The sequence below is a fragment of the Glycine soja genome, chromosome 17 (assembly GCF_004193775.1).
Source record: "Glycine soja cultivar W05 chromosome 17, ASM419377v2, whole genome shotgun sequence".
NCBI classification, from domain to species: domain Eukaryota; kingdom Viridiplantae; phylum Streptophyta; class Magnoliopsida; order Fabales; family Fabaceae; genus Glycine; species Glycine soja.
In genome coordinates, this window is record NC_041018.1 from 3773478 (window position 1) to 3794585 (window position 21108).

Genomic DNA, 21108 nt, shown 5'->3' on the forward strand with positions numbered 1-21108 from the left:
GTAAAAATTTCAAAATTGCTTTTAACTCGATAGCTTAAAGTCAATATCTGTTCTGCAGTCAAAATACATGTCCATTATTCCACGCTCACCAATCCTTTTTGTATGCGTGAAAGCTTTATCCAGCTAACAACGCGATACTATAATTTCAGAATCAGATTAACAATCCATCAATGGTTGTCAATAACAGGTACTAGTAGCAATTATAGGTTGGTAGTTTCAAACTAGGCTTTCCGGTTCCAAAATCTTAATTTCTCAGATTTTTTTTTATATTCTTCAATATTCATTCATCCACCGACATTATCAACCACTTGTTTTTTAGAAAAATATATCAAAGATTAGAAAACTATGTCAATAATATTAATAAAACAGTTTAATTAGTGAAATTGTGCGTCATTCTATTATTTCCTCTTTCCTTTCACATTGTAAAGCTTGTTTATGAATATCTCTTCCGTGAATGCGAATAAATAATTCTTTTCCACAAAAAAGGTTTAGCTTTGTTAAGTTTTGAGGGTTAATCAGGATCAAGGCAGATTTTACCACTTGGTTTGTTTGTGCAGAAAATGAAAGGAATAGGTAGAAGATAAATGAAAACTTTTGAAATATATTTGCTTGCTCTTGTAGTAAGAATGGAAAGAAAGTTTTTATTGTTTAGATTCCCCATAGAAAGTTTTTATTGTTTAGATTCCCCATAATTTTTATTCACTCATAATAATTGAAAAGAAAACATGGGAAATGTTCTTTTTGTAAAATGAAAATATCGTATTAGAGAATCAACAACAAATAACATAAGTGATTTTTGTTCTATAACTAGGTAATATAAAATTTGAATCCCAATTAATTATTAGATATAAAATAAATTAAATTCAGAAAAAACACTCATTTTATGTATTATTATATATGTATATATATATATATATATTTCCTTTCTATCATATTTCTTATACAATTAAATAAGAGAAAAAACAACTCTTACATTTTTTTTCCTATCAAATCATCTAACTTTCTATGCATTTTGTTTCTTTTCATTTTTTCCCCTTTCTTTACTGAATTGAAAAAACATAAAATATGTTTCACAAGAGATTTGGAAAATTTATAAATTCCTTTCACTAAGTTAGTTTTACCCTACACACCCAAACGGTACCCAAATTATGTCCTTGTAAGGTAATATTAGTATGATTCTTACCAAAAAAATATTTGGTGAAAGATGATTTTTACCAATTTAACCATGTTGATTATTTATAATATTTCTTTAAAATCAGAGTAGAAACTCGAATTTTATTAATTAGTTAATATTAGTACATCCTAAAACAGACACGCACAACTACCACCTTTCCTTAATTATAAGTAGCAGTCATGTCAATTAGTATCACAGACACGAATCATCACCATCCTCAAGTTTGAGACATTTTGTTTTTCAATTTTTCTTTTCCAAGTAGAAAAGAAAGGACCAGGAAGGAACAATCTTTGAAGCAGTGCATATGTGATATGTCCCGAATTTGAGACGCGTAATAAAGAAGAGAGAGAGAGAGAGAGAGGAAAATGAATAAATAGTACAAATATACAAGTGCAGAGAAAAAGAAGCTTCACTGTTAACTCCAAATGGCGATATTCTCTGAATCGAATCACCATCACAACACTTCCGATGGGGTCTCCCAGCGAGTCAACAGTCCGCGTTTCTCCGGTCCAATGACTCGCCGCGCCCACTCCTTCAAACGTAACAACAGCAGCAACAATAGCAACAACACCGCCACCACCACCTCCCACGGCGGCGGCGGAGGCAGTGGCGGCGTCGAGATTGAGCTTCAAATCAACTCGCCCAGATCGGAGGAAGCGTCGGAGGGTGTGCCGGTGGGGAAGCACAGCCACCATCACGTGACCCAGAGAGTGCACGTGAGAGGGTTGCTGAAGAAGCCCCTTGCGTCCATCGTTGAGGATTTGGGGTTGAGAGAAAGGAAGAAAATTGGGCACTGGATGTTCTTAGTGTTCTGTGGGGTGTGCTTGTTCATGGGTGTTCTCAAGATATGTGCCACTGGTTGGCTTGGATCTGCTATTGAAATAACTCAATCCAATAAGGTTAGCACCATAGAATTATCTTACTCTGCCAGCTGGCAAGTTTTAACTGTTAACCGACATTTATTGATGATGTTATGATTCTTAGTGTGATAGCGGTTTATCAAGTTTTTGGAAGACTGGTGCCAAAATTTTAACTTTGGCAGGAGCTGAGTTTTTTTTATGTATAAATTTGTCTGGAGTGGGGGCTTTGTCTATTTTATTATGCTTCTTGTGGATCTATTTTTGTTGCTGCAGAAAGTTTGCGATAGTTCCTTAAATTTGATTTAGTTTCATCTGATCTAGACATCCGTTGTCGAAATTTTGGTGTTATTTATAAAAAATCTTCAATTCTCATGAGCGAAAAATGTAATTTTGCAAAATGTGGGATTTCTTATTCAGCTTTTAGTTTGTGAGCTTTTTTTCTAAAACTGGGCACTTTGCCTTTTTATTCGTGTCCTTTTGTGAGTATTGGTAATTTGTTTTTGTGTTTGGAACTATCTGGTTTTATTTGAGCAACTGGGTTGTTTGGACTAGCAGCGGGAATGCCCCACTTTCTAAACTGTTGCAGAATATTATATAATTTATGTCCCACATTTTAACACAACTTAATTGAGTTTATCCATTTGGTGGAGGCGTCTTGTGCACCAGGTTGTGAATTTATTGGTGTTTAATGAAGATAGTGAGTTACTCATATTGTCCAATTGTGAAAATAAGCTATGTAGATATCCGGAAGGGAATAAGAAGTAGATATATCATGATCTGATATGAAAACTATTTGCATGTATTCTATTGTCTTACTATAATATTTTTTGGGGTGGGGTGGTGTTTGTATCTCTTGTCTTACCCAGTAAATTATTTTACCATTTTATCAGGAACTATCTGACTCCATTCCTAGTCTAACTCTAATGGACAAAAGCTCCCTTGGTTATGCATATAGGGGGGGAGCAAGTGATGTTGAACGAACATTAAAAACAGTAGCAACAGGAGTAGACGGCAGCCATACTGCCATGACTGAAGTAAGTCCTGTATCTCAAGTTTATGGACTTAATTTTGTTTGGTTCTCAAATAAAACAAGGAAATACATTGCATGAAAAGAAAATGGTTGTTTATAGGCCTATAAAGATATGTCTTTGCCTCTTTGTTTATGAAAGTTTGCTTTTTATTCAGGATTCAGGGATCTGGTCCAAACCCAACAGTGACAATTTCACCAAATGCATAGATCTTCCAAGTAATCATAAAAGTATGAAGTTTTATCATCAAGTACACTCCTTTCTCTTGTCATGCAATGGGTTGGTTGTTCCAAGATTTGTCTCTTATCACTTTCAACATTCTTTTTTGGCAGAGCTAGATGCAAAGACCAATGGCTACATTTTTGTAAATGCAAATGGTGGCCTGAATCAGATGAGATTTGGGGTCAGGCTGTGTTCATTTCTGATGGTAAATTATAGAAAGTTAGGTGGCAAGCATAACCTAATTTCTCAATATACATTTGAATGCAGATATGTGATATGGTTGCTGTTGCTAAGATTGTGAAGGCTACACTTGTTCTTCCTTCTCTTGATCACACCTCCTACTGGGCTGATGACAGGTTTTTTTCCCCTTTCCTAATATGTAATTAGATAATTGGATCTCTTAACAAATGTACAGTGTCCTTGGTTCTTACTAGCCTAAAACAATACTCCCTCCGTCCCTAAATATAAGACTCTTTTCAAGTTGTCTTTTGCATTAATTATTTTTTGACCCAAGTACCCTTTAATAATTTACAATAAATGCTATATATTTAAAATATAAATACATTATCTCTCTTATAAGGATTGGATAAGAAGATTAGCACACATTAATTAATTAGGTGTGAAAGCAATTAAGTAGAAAGAGAGATTATGAGTCCCAATAAACTTAAGGGTAATTTTGGCAAAATAATACAAATTGTTAACAAATTTAATGTTACTAACTATATTAACCAACTTTCTTAAAGGGTGTGAATTAGTTAAAAAGTATTTAGAGACGGAGAGAGTATTTAGTTTCAAGTAATGGTGATTATCTCGATGAATTGACATTGATATAAGATACAGTGTTATTCATGTTCAAATCATGGCATAGTAGAACTGCAGATGATTAACTACGTGCAAGAGATGCTGTAGAAATATAGCTTTATTCCTTTAGTACTTCTGCATCATTTTTTAGTAGCATGCCATCAATTGCAATTCTACAATCAACATCTTTTCTAGACAATTATAACAAGTTTTTCTTTAATGGAAAGGGTACTGTTGGCAGAAAGATCTGTTTGGTTTTCCTAATCTCTCATTTATGTATTCTACCTTTTGCTATCATTTTTTCAAATTATCACTGTTATCAAGTGATGGGTTTCCATTCTCCTGTTGAATACAGAACTTAATTTGTTTCAATATATTTGCAGTGGCTTCAAGGATTTGTTTGATTGGAAGCATTTTATTAATATGCTGAAGGATGATGTCCACATAGTTGAGAAATTACCTCCCGCCTATGCTGGAATTGAGCCTTTCCCAAAAACTCCAATATCTTGGTCAAAGGTCAGCGTAACCTGTCTACTCAAATTACTTCTTTTTCAAATCTGGAAAGATATGTCTGATTAATTGATGTTTTGCATTCTTATTGAAGTCAGTCATCCATCCACCTGGTCTTTTAGGTTGCCAGTTGAGATTTTAAGAACATGAAAGTATCACTATCAAATGATAGCTTTATATATGCCATCATATTTATTTTGAATTGCATTGTGTTATAATGCTTGAATTTTATGCACACCATATCATTGTATGACTTTTCATAATGTTTCTAATAACCATAATTGAATATATACATAATGCTTTTTTACAGGTTCATTATTATAAGACTGAGGTTCTTCCCCTCCTAAAGCAGCACAAAGTGATGTATTTCACTCATACCGATTCCAGGCTTGATAACAATGACATTCCACGTTCCATACAGAAACTAAGATGCCGTGTAAATTACAGAGCATTGAAATATTCAGCTCCAATTGAAGAACTTGGAAACACACTGGTATCTAGAATGCAACAGAATGGAAATCCTTATCTTGCCCTTCATCTGAGGCAAGTTCCAATTAATATTTCTGCCTCTCTCTCTCTCTCTCTCTCTTACTTTTTGTTATGCATACATATGAATTTGTCGGAGATAATCTAAGATGGAAAAGAAAGGGTTGGGAGAGGGGGATATGATCCAATTGGAAGACATGGGATTTGAGTCTCACATTGGAAGTGCGATATTTTGCTGTGGGATTTATAAGTTCCTGGGTGCTCTAGCTGCAAAGGTTAGCTTTTGTGGTATGGTTTTTCCAAGATTCTTATCAATTGGTGTTAGACCTTTTCACCATATCTCTTAGTTGCAAACGAGCATGAATGGTGATATTGACATAGCAATGTTTGCCTAGGACTAGTCAAAAGGTTAGTGGTAGAATATTTGGATCCAATTGCTATGTATGGACTTGAGCCCCACATTGGAAGAATGAAATTCTAGTGTGGGGTTTCCAAGAACTTAGAGATCACTTTTGTTGTTGGGTTTTCCCAAGCTGGATCCAGTGTTAAGAACCTATGGAATGATCTATTATTTCTTTGAAAAGTGATCTGTCACTTGAACCTACATGAATTTATAATAAGATCAAAGTAAAATAGCATGTTTCTTGGTGAAGGACCCATTGACATGGAAGTTTTCCTCATTTTGATCATGAAAATTTGGACATGGCTAGATTTTGTTTATGTTTAGAACTGCCTCCATATTGAACTTCTTTTTTTATTGAAAGTCAAAGATTTGGACCCTACAGTTCTTTTGCTGCTTATTGGCTGTTTGATTAATCATCAATGTTCATTTCAGATTGAATCAGATGTTTTGAACTGCAACTATATTTTTGCATATGATATGCACTTATAGTTTAAGTAACTGTCTGATTGAATTGGATTCCATAAGTTGTCTCATGGAATAAGAGTCCCAAGCATTACCCTAGTTTTGGACTCAATCGATGACCTCAGCTTCTCAACTTATAAAAATATTTGTATTCCTGCCAAGTTTGAATAAATATTATGCCTCTAACCTTATGTTATCGCAATTTGTTATAGATATGAGAAGGATATGCTTGCATTTACAGGCTGCAGTCACAATTTGACTGCAGAAGAAGATGAAGAAATGAGACAGATGCGATATGAAGTCAGTCACTGGAAGGAAAAGGAGATTAATGGGACCGAGAGGAGATTGCTTGGAGGTTGTCCATTAACTCCAAGGGAAACGTCCCTATTACTTAGAGCACTGGGTTTTCCATCACACACCAGGATTTTTCTGGTAGCTGGAGAAGCATATGGAAGAGGAAGTATGAAATATCTTGAGGATGATTTCCCCAACATTTTCTCTCATTCCTCTCTGTCCTCTGAAGAAGAGTTGAATCCTTTCAAGAATCATCAGAACATGTTGGCTGGTTTAGACTATGTTGTTGCCCTTAAGAGTGATGTATTTCTCTACACTTATGATGGAAATATGGCAAAGGCCGTACAAGGTCATAGGCGCTTTGAAGACTTCAAGAAAACCATCAATCCAGACAAGTAATATATTCGTAACCTTATTTCTTCTTCATTACTTCAACATTGATGATTTAGTGATATGCATTTTAGATCTGTGGCAACTGATTCTTGTTCATTCTCACTATAGTTGATTTCAATGGTTGATGCAGGATGAATTTTGTTAAACTTGTTGATCAGTTGGATGAAGGAAAAATTTCATGGAAAAAGTTCAGCTCCAAGGTAAAAAAGCTTCACACAGATCGAATTGGTGCTCCATATCCAAGGGAGCCTGGAGAATTTCCAAAACTGGAGGAAAGTTTTTATGCAAATCCTCTGCCAGGATGTATTTGTGAAACAAGATAGTAGTAGAGACTTCCCTGAAGGTTGTCTGTCTTTTGATGGAATGGCCGAGCTGTAATCAAAAGGCGATGTGGCTATGCCGTGATATTTTTTTAACCCTTCTGTCTTGAGGAGATAGCAATGTGCTGGGCTATCCGGTAAGGTGCTATTAATTGCCTGGCTGTTGGGATAAGATTACAAATGGCCAAGGTGGGGGCAAGAATCTGAGATTCCTAGCTACATTATTAAAATTAAGGATCAAGCACGGACAGGCCTGAGTATACCACTGTCAATACAATAGAAATTAAACACCTTACATTTTTAAGCAAACCTCATCTCTAACCTCACTTTTGAATGATTTCTTTCTTTCTTTCTTGATTAAATTTTATTCATTACTTGTACCAATAGCAAGGGGTGGGACTGAATAAGTTGTATTCTTATTGTACAATAAGATGAAAATAAAAATCTAGTTTTTATTGATATGAAGTTCTTTTAAACAGATTTGTTTAGAAGAGTAATACTAGCAATGTATTCTTTAAAATATTTATTTTAATAATTGTTTATTTATTGTGTGAAATTCATGTGGAGTTCATCAGATGAAGGAACGTCTTTATATAAACTTTTATCTAATAATAGTATATTGAAAATACGAGTTAGAGATATTTAATAGGTCGTATATAAATTTTACTAAATAATAGTGTAAAAAAACTACATTAGAAATCGTCTTGCTAGCAATGCTGTTATTTATAATACATCACCCCATGTGCTCAACAGTGATGTATCCATAAAAAAACATAAACAGCTCATTGAATTTCTTCTTTCCTTGTGAGTTGAAGACAGAACATGTGTTTTGTTTTAAAAATCTGGGTCAAATTCAAACATCTGCTCCATTTCATATTATGAAAATAAAATACGATAACGAAACATTCCTTATTACTGCATAAAATACTTGTAAGACCTAGTACTTAATAATAAGTGGGATTCACGGATTTTTGGAAAAAGCAAATTTAAATTTCTAAATTGTTGGATTACAACTGCAAGTGGTCTAGAAAAAATTGTTGGAACAATGAGAATAGGCCACATATTAAATTCATCTCATAGCTCAATTTTCTCAAGTACGAAATCATCTGCTTCAACTGAAACTTGATAACAATAAACATCACAACAACAATAACCAAATCAGCTTAAGTTTATTACTCAACTACAAAGCCTGCTGAAAGAAGAGTTCTACCTACACATGCATACTAAATCCAAATTGTAGACCAAGGAGATAAATAAACTTAAAGGTAATAGACAATATGCTTGCTTGACTTCAGTCTCTTTCATGGATAACTTCCCATGGTTTAGCCTGAGCCTCCAAGTACACCCTTAAGCTTCTTCACCAGAGCAGCATCAAGGAAAGTGGTTTGTACTATCAATGGTGTGGGGAAACTACTTTTGAACAAAGCGAAGTCCAGAATTTGTAGACCAGGATTGGAGCTACTGAAGCTTACAATTGCCAGGGCTGAAGATTTGCCTGCATTGATTTGGAAATGAAGCAAGCCTTGAGGGAATGCCATAACATCCCCCTTCTTAAGAGTTTTGAGGTAGACAATGTTGGCAGAAGAAATGAATCCAGCTAGGATGCTCCCTTCAATTACAACAAGTAATTCTGAAGCTCCAGGATGAGTGTGAAGTGGTATAACTCCACCTGCTGCTAAGTCCAAACGTGCTGCGGAAATGCCAAGACCGTTGAGACCAGCAAACTGAGCATCAAATGCAGGGGTCACTGCAGCTTTGATAATGTTTGAGGTGTTACCAGCAATGCCAAGGCCACTGTAAGCAAAATCATCTGCTGTGACCTTTGAAGGCTTCTTGCAGGAATATCCTGCAGGTCCAATAGGACCTGCATAATCTGCAACACAGAAATCTAGGACAGAAGCATGGGAGAAAGAGAGAAGAGAAAAAATGAGGGAGATAATGAGAATCATCGTTTATTGTAGATTGGTATGTTCTCAACTTAACTCTGAAGTAGTATTGATAAGGGGTTTGGTTACATTATATATTGTTAGAGCGGGGAGGGCATGGACCTCTTTTTTACCATTGCCATTGATTGAATTGCTTCAATATGGTTTAAAATGGATAGATTTTTCTCACCTATATCTATAAACGACAGAATTTGAGCTAGGATTGATGCATGTGAATGTCAACTTTTTCCCTAGATAACAACAAGGACCTACTTTTTGTTTGAATGCAATGGAAAACAGGCATCTTTCGAGTATCTTCTTTTACTGTAAAAGATATTATTTCTTCATGTGGTCAGTTGCTCTAATTTGCATGCGTGATTATTGGTACTGACTTAAACTCAAATCTCCTTCTGGTTAATGTGGTTCTTTTTAATTCCGGGTCAATCTGTCTTAAGTGAACATTGAACAAACATGCTCATTGTGATATTCATATTTATGCAGAACTTAGTAATGGACGAATAGAGATAACAGTAAAAGCACTGGGGGTTTAAGGGTAAAAGTGAAAATGTAATATTTGGACACAACAAAATTTAAATCCATTGACAATTTTTCGTCTAATCTTTGTAGTGTTTTGTAGCCAAATATATTTTTATTTTCCTAACCTTAACATTATCAACTACTCAACCAATAGATTGTTTTGTGGCATTATTATCTACAATCTATTTTCATCAACTAGAGTTTCCATTGAGTAGTGTTATGTTTCCTCATCTCAACTTGTGTCTAGATTAAGTGATCAAACAGATGAAATCACAAAATCAATTAGGGAAAAGGATTGCCGAGTCAATAAAGGGGGTTTGGGTAGTTATTTTGTATATCTAATCTCAGTGCCGCCATTGTACCAAAATAAAAATATAGTATTAGTAGTGAATTTGATTTTTAATTATACTTCTAGGACTAGATGGGGTGAACAATTAAACTTATCTTTACTATTTGAAACAACCGGTACACGTGCCACAATTACTTTTTACTATCCTAAATGGAATCATTTAAGGACTGAACCTGCTGATTGTTATACAAAGTTGTTTATTCCGTTACTATTAATTCGAGTTGGGGTCTACTTAAGTGAAACAGTTATTCAAATTTTACCATGTCCAAAAAACATTTTCTCTTCTCGACTACTCAATCATGATCTGTAAATGATGGGAAAATACCATGAGCCTTCTGTAACACTCAACATGTTCAACAGACAGCCTCTGAACGAAATAAATTACATTGGTATTTTCCACAGGTTCATATTTGAATGACTCTTATGGTGCCCTGAGGATCATAAGCAAATGATTAGTTAGCTAGTAGCCGGTAATCATGTCAAAATATCAACTATTCAATGATTTGGGGGGGAGGAAAGAAAATAGAAAAAAGGTGAAGTGCATTTCAGATCAGATCCTCTACACTTACTATTTATGTTATCCAAATGAGCTAACTCAAGAATGGACATTCATTTTTTTTTTTACTTTTCTACTTACCAAACCACTGAAACCAGAGTGTAAATGTAATGTTAAATGTTATCCAGATGTATAGGATATGTAGTAAAAAATGAAGAACATATGGTCCACATTGCAAAAGAAAGAAATTAAGGGCATAAAAAGACATTTTGACAGCTATCCCTTCTGTAAGTCTTGTTTACGTGGACATATATATGCGGTTGGCTTAAATTCCCCATCTTCTAGGGAACCTGGCAAAAAAGTCTACTTGTTGTTGTGTCCCGTGACTTGCAACTGAAGAATGAAAGATCTTCATATAATTTAATCATCTTTGCATCCCTTGCTCTTGGTCAATGGTCCCTCCTACAATGGCAAAGCGCTTCAAAATACTAAGGATAAGGTTCTCATTGACGAATCAATAGTGGCCATTCACTACCTACCAAATTCAACAAAAGGGTGGCTTTGATATCATTTTCATTGTCATAACGTCAATGTCCTTGTCGATTGCGTCTCTGAGATATTGCCAAGAGAAGCACTGCATGACTGCTAAAATTGTCAGAGATGATGAACCCAAAATAGATCTCTCAAGAAAAAAGGTGCAGGTTTCTCATATGTGTACAAATTATTCATGAGGCCATGCACGTTCCTTACCTTACCTATGTCTTCCATTTTTTTAAATCCGTTGAGTTAAAAAAATTCAATGATTCTACAGTCTAGCAGAAAGAAATCATCGTGCGGTAACTGACATTAGAAATTGATTGAATAGGCAAATAAAAAATCAGGACGTAGAGGATGTATGAATTATTTCTTAATTAGGGAAAAGTGGAGTGCTGAGTACATGTACCACAAGAGCATATACACTATAAACACTAATATGTCTTAGACAAGTCACAATATTTTCCACATTCAGTTTGGAGGGATATTTATTAATATAAGAAGATATGAATTATCATTTGTCGTATTTTTATGTCGGGTCACATTATTTGTGGTACAAGAAATGGAGGGATATTTATTAATATAAGGAGATATGAATGATCATTTGTCGTATTTTCGTATCGGGTCACATTATTTGTGGTACAAGAGTTGATAAATCATTAAACACAGAACCCAAAATTAAGACTACAGACATGTAAGATACATCATTGGAAATTGCTCTCTCCACCCAGCAAATAGGGGTGGATAAACGGACCCAGGTCCATGGACTAGCACGGGAGGCTCGCGGTCCGCGTGGGTAACAAACTAATTTTTTTAAACGATCCATGGTTATGTCGTATTTTTGGGTCCGCCCCGCTTAACCCACGGACTAGTGCATTTTTTGGCCTTATTACAATTAATTTTGATTTAATAATGTATTTTTTTTACATATATAAATTTTAAATAAAAATCATAGGTTTCATAAAAATTTATATATGTAAACAAATTAATTATTAGATCAAAATTAATTGGTATAAAATTTATTATATAAATTTATATGTGTATTAAATATATATTAAAAATTTTAAATGTTATATATAGTGACATTAATAATGTTATAACATAATTGATCAATTAATTTAATTAATTAGAGCGTGTGCTACATATTTGAGTCCTATATGAGATTCTGTGAAACCTTAAAGACTTCTTAATGGAACAAAGTTTGTGGCAGAAAAAACTTAGATGATTAACAAATTAGACAAGTTAGAATGTATCAAGTTACTTTTAGTTCAAAAAAATCATTTAGAACAATGTAAATATGTAGATCAAACAAGAGAGTTCTCATTATTATCATTTTTTTCAGGGCAAATAGCTTATGTTATTTTATTCTAAATGAAATACCGAATACAAATAGGAATGAAATTAAAATGTGCATACTGGCATAAGATCTAAACATCCTAACAAGTATACGAGTCACCTGATTTGCTTCTCTTAAACTCAACTAAAGAGTTTTGGATGTTATGAACATTATATAGAAAGCCAAATGGACATTAAAAATTTAAAATTAAGGGCGTACGTGCACTTAGATAGTTACTTAATTTGTTTAGGTTGTTCCGTTGAGGAAAGGATAATCCGTGTAGCCTATAACAGGATCTTGAGTGTAAAATGTGTTCCTGTTATACTTTGTGAGAGGTGCATGAAGCTTGAGCCTTAAAACCAAGTCTGGATTGGAGATGAAAAGACGACCATAGGAAACCAAGTCAGCATGGCCTTGAGCAACAGCTTCCATTCCTGAGTCCCTAGTGAAAGCACCACTACACATCAATGTTCCCTCATAAGCCTCTCTCCATTTCTCCATCAAATGAGCTTCTTCCTTTTCACTCACTGACCCGGTTTGCGCCAAGAGTGTGAACCGAGGCTGAGTAACATGAAGATAAGCGAGTTTTGTGCTCACTTGTTTCTGCAAATTGTTGAGTCTCTCAATCACTGCTAAGCCTAGCCCAAGTGGGTCAGAGTCAAAGCCATCATTGAAATCAATTGCTGGTGAAATTCTGAGACCAACTCTTTCCGCTCCAATTGCAGAGACAATAGCTTCAACCACCTGCGTTAAGAACCTGCACCGGTTTTCTAGTGATCCACCATATTCATCTGTTCTATCATTGATTGCATCCTTCAAGAATTGATCAATGAGATACCCATGTGCTCCATGAATCTCGATTCCATCAAAACCTGTATATATATGCCACATAACATTTCATCATATATGCATGCCTTGATAGTTTAATAGTAAGAATTAATATAAAAAAGTACTAGTAGATGTTATTGAAACAAATTAACTAATAATATAATGAATTACCTGCTCGAATTGCATTAATAGCTGCTTGGCGATAATGGTGCACTATTTCAGATATCTCAGAGGTGGTAAGAGCATGAGGCTCTGGGTAGAAGCCATGGGAGCCATCGGGCATCAGAATTTTCCACTTGTCTGATATGGGTTTGCTGGTGGACGAAATGGGTGCAGCCCCACCAGGCTGATACACTGTTTCACAAGTAAAGCAATCAATGAAAGTGCAAAATTCTGAGTGAACAAACACAGATAACTGAAAAACTGAATGTCATACCATATCAAAAACATAATTAAGGATGTTATGATATACGCACATATTTGTGTGCAAAATTAAGAATGGAGTTCACCACCAACCCTTTTGGTATATTAAGTGTGTGTTTAAATGAGTGTTGAGAAAATTGATTTTGAAGTAAAATTTAGTATAATTTTGTTTTCTATCAGAGAAGATACTTAAAGTTATTTAATCTCAAAATCAAATATAAATTATTTTCCATTGTAAAATTAAACATATGAAAAATTTCTTAAAATCAATTATGCAAGTGAAATCAATCACACACTAAAATTTAAGAATAAAATTTTCATACAATACAATGCAAACAAAAGCTATGAAATTATTATTATTATTATTATAACCGATTAGAATCAGTTATGTAAGAATCTAAAAAAAAAGGACACCAAATTGAGGGTTAGAATAATTAAGGGGCATGGATGAATGTTACCTGGATGTGAAGCACGGCCAACATGCCAGAGTTGACAGAAGATAATGCTGCCTTTGGCATGCACGGCGTCCACTACATTTCTCCATGCCTCTACTTGTTCATCTGAATATATCCCGGGAACATGAGGAAATCTGCATGTGATCAAATTAAAGTGTTCTTAATTACTGATCAATCACAGCTTCTATATATCTGTAAGAAAATATAGTAGTAGTAAATAAAGAAAGAAGAAATGCAATACCCAGAAGAAGTGGGAGAGATCAAGGTGCCTTCAGTGATGAGGAATCCACCTAGTGTTGATCTTTGAGTATAGTATTGAGCATGCGCTGGCAATGGAATCCCATTGAGGGCTCTGCATCTGGTCATGGGAGCCAATACCACCCTATGAGAGAGGTTGAATTTCCCCATCTTGTATGGAGAAAATAAGGTAATGGAGTTATCTGCCATTGTTCTAGTGTCGATTGATATGTTGAATTATGCAATCAATCAAGGATCAACTTTGTTATATATACTCTATACTGCATGGGATATATTATATTCATTGGGAACTCACGCGGTTTGACTTCCACGTACGTGTGGTCGATTCGCCACGTTCATATTGTTTGTTATTTATTAATGGCAAAATATTAGTAAGACTATTCTGTCATCATGCATGATGTAACTTTTCTTTTCAACCCGCCAGCCTCTTAATCAATTCCTGCGCCTACACTAATACCTACCCTAAAGATCATTTCTGTTTGAGCTGATATTAATTAATAAATGAATTAAAATAAAAATTACGTTAAATTTGTATACAAATTCAATAATAAAATTAAAATTTTAGTATAATAGTAGAATTACTTTTAAACATAGAAGATTTATTAAACTTTAAAAAGCATCTATATTTATGCTTAAAAAATTATTATAGATTACTTTTAAATGTTTTTATCCAATTTTGAAAAAGTAATATACAGTAGTATTTGACTTAACTTTTTCCTTTCTTTTATATCCTTATTTTTAAAATAAGAAATTGAGTGAAACATATTTATGTGATAATTAATTTTGATCAAATAATTAACTTTTTTTATATATATAAATTGTAAATAAAAACCATAGGTTTAATAAAAATTTATATATGTAAAAAAATACATTATTAACATAAATTTATTAATGTATTTTTTGACCTTATTATAATTAATTTTGATCTAATGTATTTATATATATGTATATATATATATTAAATAAAAATCATAAGTTTCATTTACGATTCATATATGTAAAAAAATTAATTATCAGATCAAAATTAATTATTACAAAATTTATTAGGTAAATTTATATGTGCATTAAATATACATTAAAATTTTAGTGTTATATATAACGATATTAATTATTTTATAACATAATTGATCCAATAACTCAATTGGTTAGAGTCACCGTGTATCGCAATTTCCGTCGGGATTGAGGTTCAATTTTGGTCGAGGATTGAAATAACAGGATTGCAAAAAAAAATGGGAGACTAAATTCATGAATTAAATTATAGGAAGATCAAATTTATAATTTTGTCTATCTTTTATATAATATAAAGAAAAGTGGATGAAAATGAACATAATTGATTTGATTAATATATAAATATATTAAAATGTGCCTGTAATTTTTTTTATCTTTCTTGAAGAAAAAGATATATTAACTTATAAGAGTAATCTATGAGAGACAAAGTGAACGTATAAGTAATTTTATGTTTTATTCTTCTATGCTTTCTTTTAAAAAAAACTTCACTCAAGATATTCAGGTAATATGACCAAAATATACTGACTAAAACAACATTCTTGTGTTATATTATATACATTTTTAATAAAATTATTCTTATCATAGGTTATCAGTACCTCACTTGGTTTAGATTTTTATACATGAATTAGGAACAAAAATGTTTAGATATCTAATATTATAATTTAAGGTAAATTGGAATACGATTATTTTTTATTATGTAGTCAAGTTGGGTTGAGTGACCGGATTTGAAATTCAAGAGTTCATTATGTAACCCAATTCTAATTTAGTGTACTAAAAAAAATCCAACCCAATCCGTAGAAATAAAATTGGATTGGGTTGAATTATATGGATTCGTGGATTGAATGCAACGGGCTTACACCCATACTTCAGATTTCAGAACGTTATCTTTTTTATTGAAAGAATTTCAGAACGTTATTATAAACTTATTTTACCATCAACAAAATATAAAGCATATTAAATACGTTCCACTTGTAATGGCATAGATAGCCTAAATCTACAAAAAAATTTACATGACTGAATCGAGCTTTTATTGAGACAGAAGCTATACAGTAGCATTATAATTTTCCCAGGTTTCAATGGTTACATCGTTAATCTCTTGCTGAAAAAAGAAAAAAGCAAGATAGGTCCCTATATTAAGAAAGGGACAGACAGACAGAAATTGGATTAAAATTATTATACAAAGTAATTCAACAATAAGTACAGAGATGCAGCTTGCAGGTAATATAGTTAGATGACTATACAGGGCGAAGAAATGATGTCGGGCAATTTTGGGGGGTAAAGTATATAAGATTTTCATAATGAAGACATTCACTTGAGATTGGGATACTCTAATTATACATATGACGATATCAAAACTCAAAAAGTCAAAGAACATTACAGTTAAAGGCGTGCCCTTGGTTCCTTTGTCTCACTTTCTTTGCTCAGGAAAGGATAATCTGTGTATCCTATAACAGGATCCTGGGTGTAAAATGTCTTTCTGTTATACTTGGTAAGAGGTGCATTAAGCTTAAGCCTTAAAACCAAGTCTGGATTGGAGATGAAAAGACGACCATAGGATACCAAGTCAGCATGGCCTTCAGCTACAGCTTCCATTCCTAACTTCCTAGTAAATCCACCACTACACATGAATGTTCCCTCATAAGCCTTTCTCAAGTTCTGCATCAAACGAGTTTCCTCCTCTTCACTCCCAGGTCTACCTGACTCGGTTTGGCCATATGCTGTGTATCGAGGCTGAGTAACATGAAGATAAGTGAGTTTTCTGCCCAGTTCTTTCTGGAAATTGTTGAGTCTCTCCACCACTGCTAAACCTAGCTTAAGTGGGTCAGAGTCAATGGCATCAAGGTGATCAATTGCTGGTGAAATTCTGACAGCAACTCTTTCCGCCCCAATAGCAGAAACAACAGCTTGAACCACCTGCATTAGGAACCTGCACCGGTTTGCTAGTGATCCACCATATTCATCAGTTCGATCATTGATTCCATCCTTTAAGAATTGATCAATGAGATACCCATGTGCCCCATGAATCTCGATTCCATCAAAACCTGTATATGTCACATTTCATCATATATGCCTTAATAATAATAGCCAAATAACAACTAATGATGGTGAAGTTTTGTCTTCAGCTTCTGGAAACTAAATGTTAAACAACTGGTTTGAGTTGTGTTCCATTTAACAAACCCGCAAACACAAGCTAGTAATCTAAAGAACTCCACAGCAATAGATCTATAGACTAATTAATCTACATCCAGCTGCATTGAAACTGGTGTTATGCAACATTATATGTGCCAAGAACATATCACTAAGATGCATTGCCAGGCCAACCTTAACCCAGTAGAGTAAACTAGTGGAGGAAATTTTGGATAATTTATTGCCACCATTGTACAAAAAGAAAAATGGATAGGCCAACTTTACTTTTCTTGCACTTAGAATTGGAATCTACTATAAAGTCCTTAACAAAAGAGACGAAAATTAAAAACGCAGCATATCACCACCATCATGTCTATTCCTTAAATTTTCTTAGAAGTTACAAGAAAAATAGATCAGGTAATGGAAGCAGATCATGTACACATTTTACATAATGTCATGATGACAATCTAAAGACACTTGCATTTCAACATCATTAACATAATCTTAATTCAGAATATTTAGTAAGAATTCAAGAAACTAACCTGCTCGAATTGCATTAATTGCTGCCTGGCGATAATTCTGCACTATTTCAGGTATCTCAGAAGTGGCAAGTGCACGAGGCTCTGGATACACACCATAGGACCCATCGGGCAGCAGAATCCTCCACCTTGCTGATATGGGCTTGCTGGTGGACGAAATGGGTGGAGCCCCACCAGGTTGATACACTGTTTCACAAGTAAAGCAATCAATGGAAGTGCAAAATGAGTGAATCACTGAACAAACAGATAACTGAAAAGCACATGTAACATCAAGAAAATAACAAATCATAACTTTCGGTGCAATTCATTAAAATCAGCTATGTCAAAATCTAAAAATGTAGTATTAACCATTTGGCTCTGTAAAGTGAGTTAAGTAAGGAACAACATTTAATTAAAATTAGAATTTCATCTCAGTAATAACTAATAACTAATAAAGTAATATATATTTGCATTAAAACACAAACTGTTGATTGAAATTAAAAATACTTAAAGAACTGCACCTAAATTTTATCTTTAGAAAAGTTGTCGATGGTCAACACATACATACATTATCTTTAAAAATACTTCTCTGAACATATTCTTTATTATTGGTTGAAATATATTAAAAATTATAAATTTTAATAGGTTTCATTTCTCATTTAATGAACTTTTTTATGAAATGTATGTAAAAAAAAAATGTTAGAGAATGCATTACTGAGACTCTTCTACGAAATATTAATGATTGATTTTTTTTTATCAACTATAAAAGTCACTTAGTTTACTCTTTAAAGGGAATGGTTAACTCTAGAGTCTAGAGTAGGACCAGAATGAACACAAAATTGATGGATGAAAATGAGGGGCAAGTTACCTGGATGAGAGGCACGGCCAACATGCCAAAGTTGACAGAAGATAATGCTGCCTTTGGCATGCACGGCATCCACTATGTTTCTCCACGCCTCCACTTGTTCATCTGAATATATCCCAGGCACATGTGGAAACCTGTATATCAAACCACCACTTTCATATTAATGCTCACTAAACAGTCCCACCATGACCAAACTAATCATACACATTCACACCTTAAAGAAAATACTAAATGAAGAAAATTAGTTACAAAGAAATGAGTATTACTTAAGTACAAAATGTATTCCTTCTTTTACGGTTTTGCTTATCATTATTTTTTTTTAAATGATTAGAAAATTGAAAATATTTTTTTATTAAATTTAGAGGAATTTCAAATAATGAAATTATTTATTTATTTTTAATTATTACCTAAAAATAATGACTTACGAAATCGGTTTTCATAAAAGATACAACAATTTGCATACATTCTATTTTTTTTTACTTGTTACATCTTTAACTTTTTTTTTTCTTCTGTTTCTTCGTTGGTAGTTGGTACACTTCAATCTTCATCAGTTGATCCACCCCATTGTTTAGGAGTGTACGTTCCCGTTACGCAAAGATAAAAGCCCATTAATTGCAGCAGTCAATATTTTAAACACGAGCAGCACTCACGCGGAATACACCACAGGACGCGTTGTTTGACCGTTCAATTTCATTAAAGGTTATATGGAGTTTTGAAAAAAAGAAGAAGAAGAAGAAGAAGAAGAAGAATATTTAGATTTGGTATGGTACAGTAAAAAATAGTTTTGCGTTGAAGCACAAGGAATAAATGTTTTTCTCGATTGACTAATGTTACACAGTCTTGCAATCAATAATATTTTTCATATTTAAATAAAAATGAATTATATAGTTAACATTATAAAACATCAAGTGATTTCTTTTTTTAATAATTAAAAATCATAAAAAAAAAAAATTATTCCCACCAACTAGCGCGTGTGTGGCGGTTAAAATAAATGAGATGCATCGTTATACAATAAAATATTACTACATAGAAACATGGAATTATGAATAGTGTATATGATTGTGTTCAAAAGAATAAAAATTGGAAGAGATTGGTAAAGTATACCCAGGAGCAGTGAGAGAGATCAAGGTGCCTTCGCTGATGAGAAATCCTCCTGGTGTTGATCTTTGAGCGTAGTATTCAGCAAGTGCTTCCTGGGGAATCCAGTTCAACGCTCTGCATCTTGTCATCGGAGCCAAAACCACCCTGCATAAAATCCAAGTCATAAAGAGGGGAAAAAAGAATAGATTTAAGAAAATAGTCATAAAGAGAACTAATAGGAAGTAAGGAAAAGTGTAGTGTGTGAGTGTGATGACCTATGAGAGAGGTTGAATTTAGGCATCTTGTAAGGAGAAAATAGGGTGTTGCTTCCTTGAGCAGTTGAATTATCTGCCATTGTTGTAGGCGATGCCTCTTGTGTTGAAGGATTCTTATATGCTGCTCCTGAATTGTATGGACCGCTGCTCCTTTTCTCTCTTCCAATATCCAATATAAACACTCTTCTCACTTTACTCTAATTGCCTCTCGGCTCCACTAAGTTTCCGGGTAAAGCTAAACTTAATCACCATTCATAATTAAATGTTTAATACTACTACTAGTATTAATTACGCACTCTTGTCCTTCTCCTTGTTGTTTAACACATTTTCAACACCAATAAAAATAATTAATTCGGTTAATTTTATTATTTTTTTTAACAAAATATTAGTACTAACATGATTATACGTGAACTTTTATTGTGTGAATTATTGGAAAGAAACTCTAATTTTAATTTTGATTATGGTATTAAAGTATTTAAAGAACTGCATTTTAGTTTTATCTTCTTTTTTTTTTTTAAAAAAAAAAGGTCATGTTAGAAATACATTGAGAAATACTAGTAATTAATAATAAAAGTAATTTTGAAACACATGCCTATATTTATGCTTTAAAATTATTATACATTACCTTTCAATTCAAACTATATAATTCTTTTAACACCAATGTTTTGTTTACATTTGAAGAAAATAAAATACACCAGAGGCCCAGAGCGTTGTGCCCCTTCGGATATGTTGACATCAAATGTAATAATGCGAGTTAAATCTAGCTAAGACTGCATTTTGGTTCTTTATTGGAATAGGCAAATTAATATTGAAAAGAAGTATACAGAGTTGGGCTTGAGTTACTAGTTTGGACTTTGGACTCCAGCCATCCATCTTTGAACCCAAATAATCTGAAACCAACTGTTTATTTTGGGGGACGGGTCAATATTGTTTATTTAATTGTAAAAATCATTTTAGTGTGTGTATAATTAGTAGTATAAATTTTCTGTCAGACACAATAGTTAAAATATTTTTCTCAAAAACTTTGACTGTTGATACAAAATATCTTTTTTTCCTTACAGCGATATACAAAATTTCTTTACCTCTTACACCCACAACTTTCACTATAATAACGCTTTCTTCTGATCAAAAGTATTTTTTT

The 21108-nt window shown here is 33.4% G+C and overlaps 4 protein-coding genes across 4 annotated transcripts; 1 reads left to right on the top strand and 3 right to left on the bottom strand.

Moving 5' to 3' along the window:
- Positions 1-1337: 1337 nt before the first annotated feature.
- Positions 1338-7414, top strand: LOC114393964 (O-fucosyltransferase 35-like). The gene is made up of 9 exons (XM_028355486.1): positions 1338-2073; positions 2925-3068; positions 3220-3292; positions 3395-3465; positions 3552-3640; positions 4469-4601; positions 4906-5138; positions 6159-6635; positions 6764-7414. Exons 1-9 carry the CDS (start codon positions 1600-1602, stop codon positions 6954-6956), a joined length of 1887 nt encoding a protein of 628 aa, XP_028211287.1. The 5' UTR covers positions 1338-1599; the 3' UTR covers positions 6957-7414.
- A 591-nt stretch (positions 7415-8005) lies between these two features.
- On the bottom strand, positions 8006-9041 carry LOC114392323 (auxin-binding protein ABP19a-like). Its single transcript, XM_028353402.1, has one exon. It carries the CDS (start codon positions 8900-8902, stop codon positions 8276-8278), a length of 627 nt encoding a protein of 208 aa, XP_028209203.1. The 5' UTR covers positions 8903-9041; the 3' UTR covers positions 8006-8275.
- Positions 9042-12092: 3051 nt separating this feature from the next.
- LOC114392837 (12-oxophytodienoate reductase 3-like) lies at positions 12093-14321 on the bottom strand. Its single transcript, XM_028354068.1, has 4 exons — positions 14078-14321; positions 13840-13970; positions 13130-13312; positions 12093-13002 (listed from the first exon to the last, which is right to left on the bottom strand). Exons 1-4 carry the CDS (start codon positions 14281-14283, stop codon positions 12377-12379), a joined length of 1146 nt encoding a protein of 381 aa, XP_028209869.1. The 5' UTR covers positions 14284-14321; the 3' UTR covers positions 12093-12376.
- Positions 14322-16249: 1928 nt separating this feature from the next.
- On the bottom strand, positions 16250-20205 carry LOC114393929 (12-oxophytodienoate reductase 3-like). The gene is made up of 5 exons (XM_028355435.1): positions 19968-20205; positions 19717-19857; positions 18616-18746; positions 17772-17954; positions 16250-17144 (listed from the first exon to the last, which is right to left on the bottom strand). Exons 1-5 carry the CDS (start codon positions 20045-20047, stop codon positions 16483-16485), a joined length of 1197 nt encoding a protein of 398 aa, XP_028211236.1. The 5' UTR covers positions 20048-20205; the 3' UTR covers positions 16250-16482.
- Positions 20206-21108: the final 903 nt, after the last annotated feature.

What these genes read in the sequence shown, in the direction of transcription:
- LOC114393964 (XM_028355486.1), top strand. Translation starts at nt 1,600, where the DNA reads ATGGCGATATTCTCTGAATCGAATCACCATCACAACACTTCCGATGGG. An exon ending in AAATAACTCAATCCAATAAG is followed by an intron (nt 2,074 to 2,924) that starts GTTAGCACCATA and finishes CCATTTTATCAG; the next exon opens with GAACTATCTGACTCCATTCC. An exon ending in TATCTTGCCCTTCATCTGAG is followed by an intron (nt 5,139 to 6,158) that starts GCAAGTTCCAAT and finishes AATTTGTTATAG; the next exon opens with ATATGAGAAGGATATGCTTG.
- LOC114392323 (XM_028353402.1), bottom strand. Translation starts at nt 8,902, where the DNA reads ATGATTCTCATTATCTCCCTCATTTTTTCTCTTCTCTCTTTCTCCCAT.
- LOC114392837 (XM_028354068.1), bottom strand. Translation starts at nt 14,283, where the DNA reads ATGGCAGATAACTCCATTACCTTATTTTCTCCATACAAGATGGGGAAA. An exon ending in ATCTCTCCCACTTCTTCTGG is followed by an intron (nt 13,971 to 14,077) that starts GTATTGCATTTC and finishes GATCACATGCAG; the next exon opens with ATTTCCTCATGTTCCCGGGA. An exon ending in TGGCCGTGCTTCACATCCAG is followed by an intron (nt 13,313 to 13,839) that starts GTAACATTCATC and finishes CTTGTGAAACAG; the next exon opens with TGTATCAGCCTGGTGGGGCT.
- LOC114393929 (XM_028355435.1), bottom strand. Translation starts at nt 20,047, where the DNA reads ATGGCAGATAATTCAACTGCTCAAGGAAGCAACACCCTATTTTCTCCT. An exon ending in TGGCCGTGCCTCTCATCCAG is followed by an intron (nt 17,955 to 18,615) that starts GTAACTTGCCCC and finishes CTTGTGAAACAG; the next exon opens with TGTATCAACCTGGTGGGGCT. An exon ending in AATTAATGCAATTCGAGCAG is followed by an intron (nt 17,145 to 17,771) that starts GTTAGTTTCTTG and finishes TGACATATACAG; the next exon opens with GTTTTGATGGAATCGAGATT.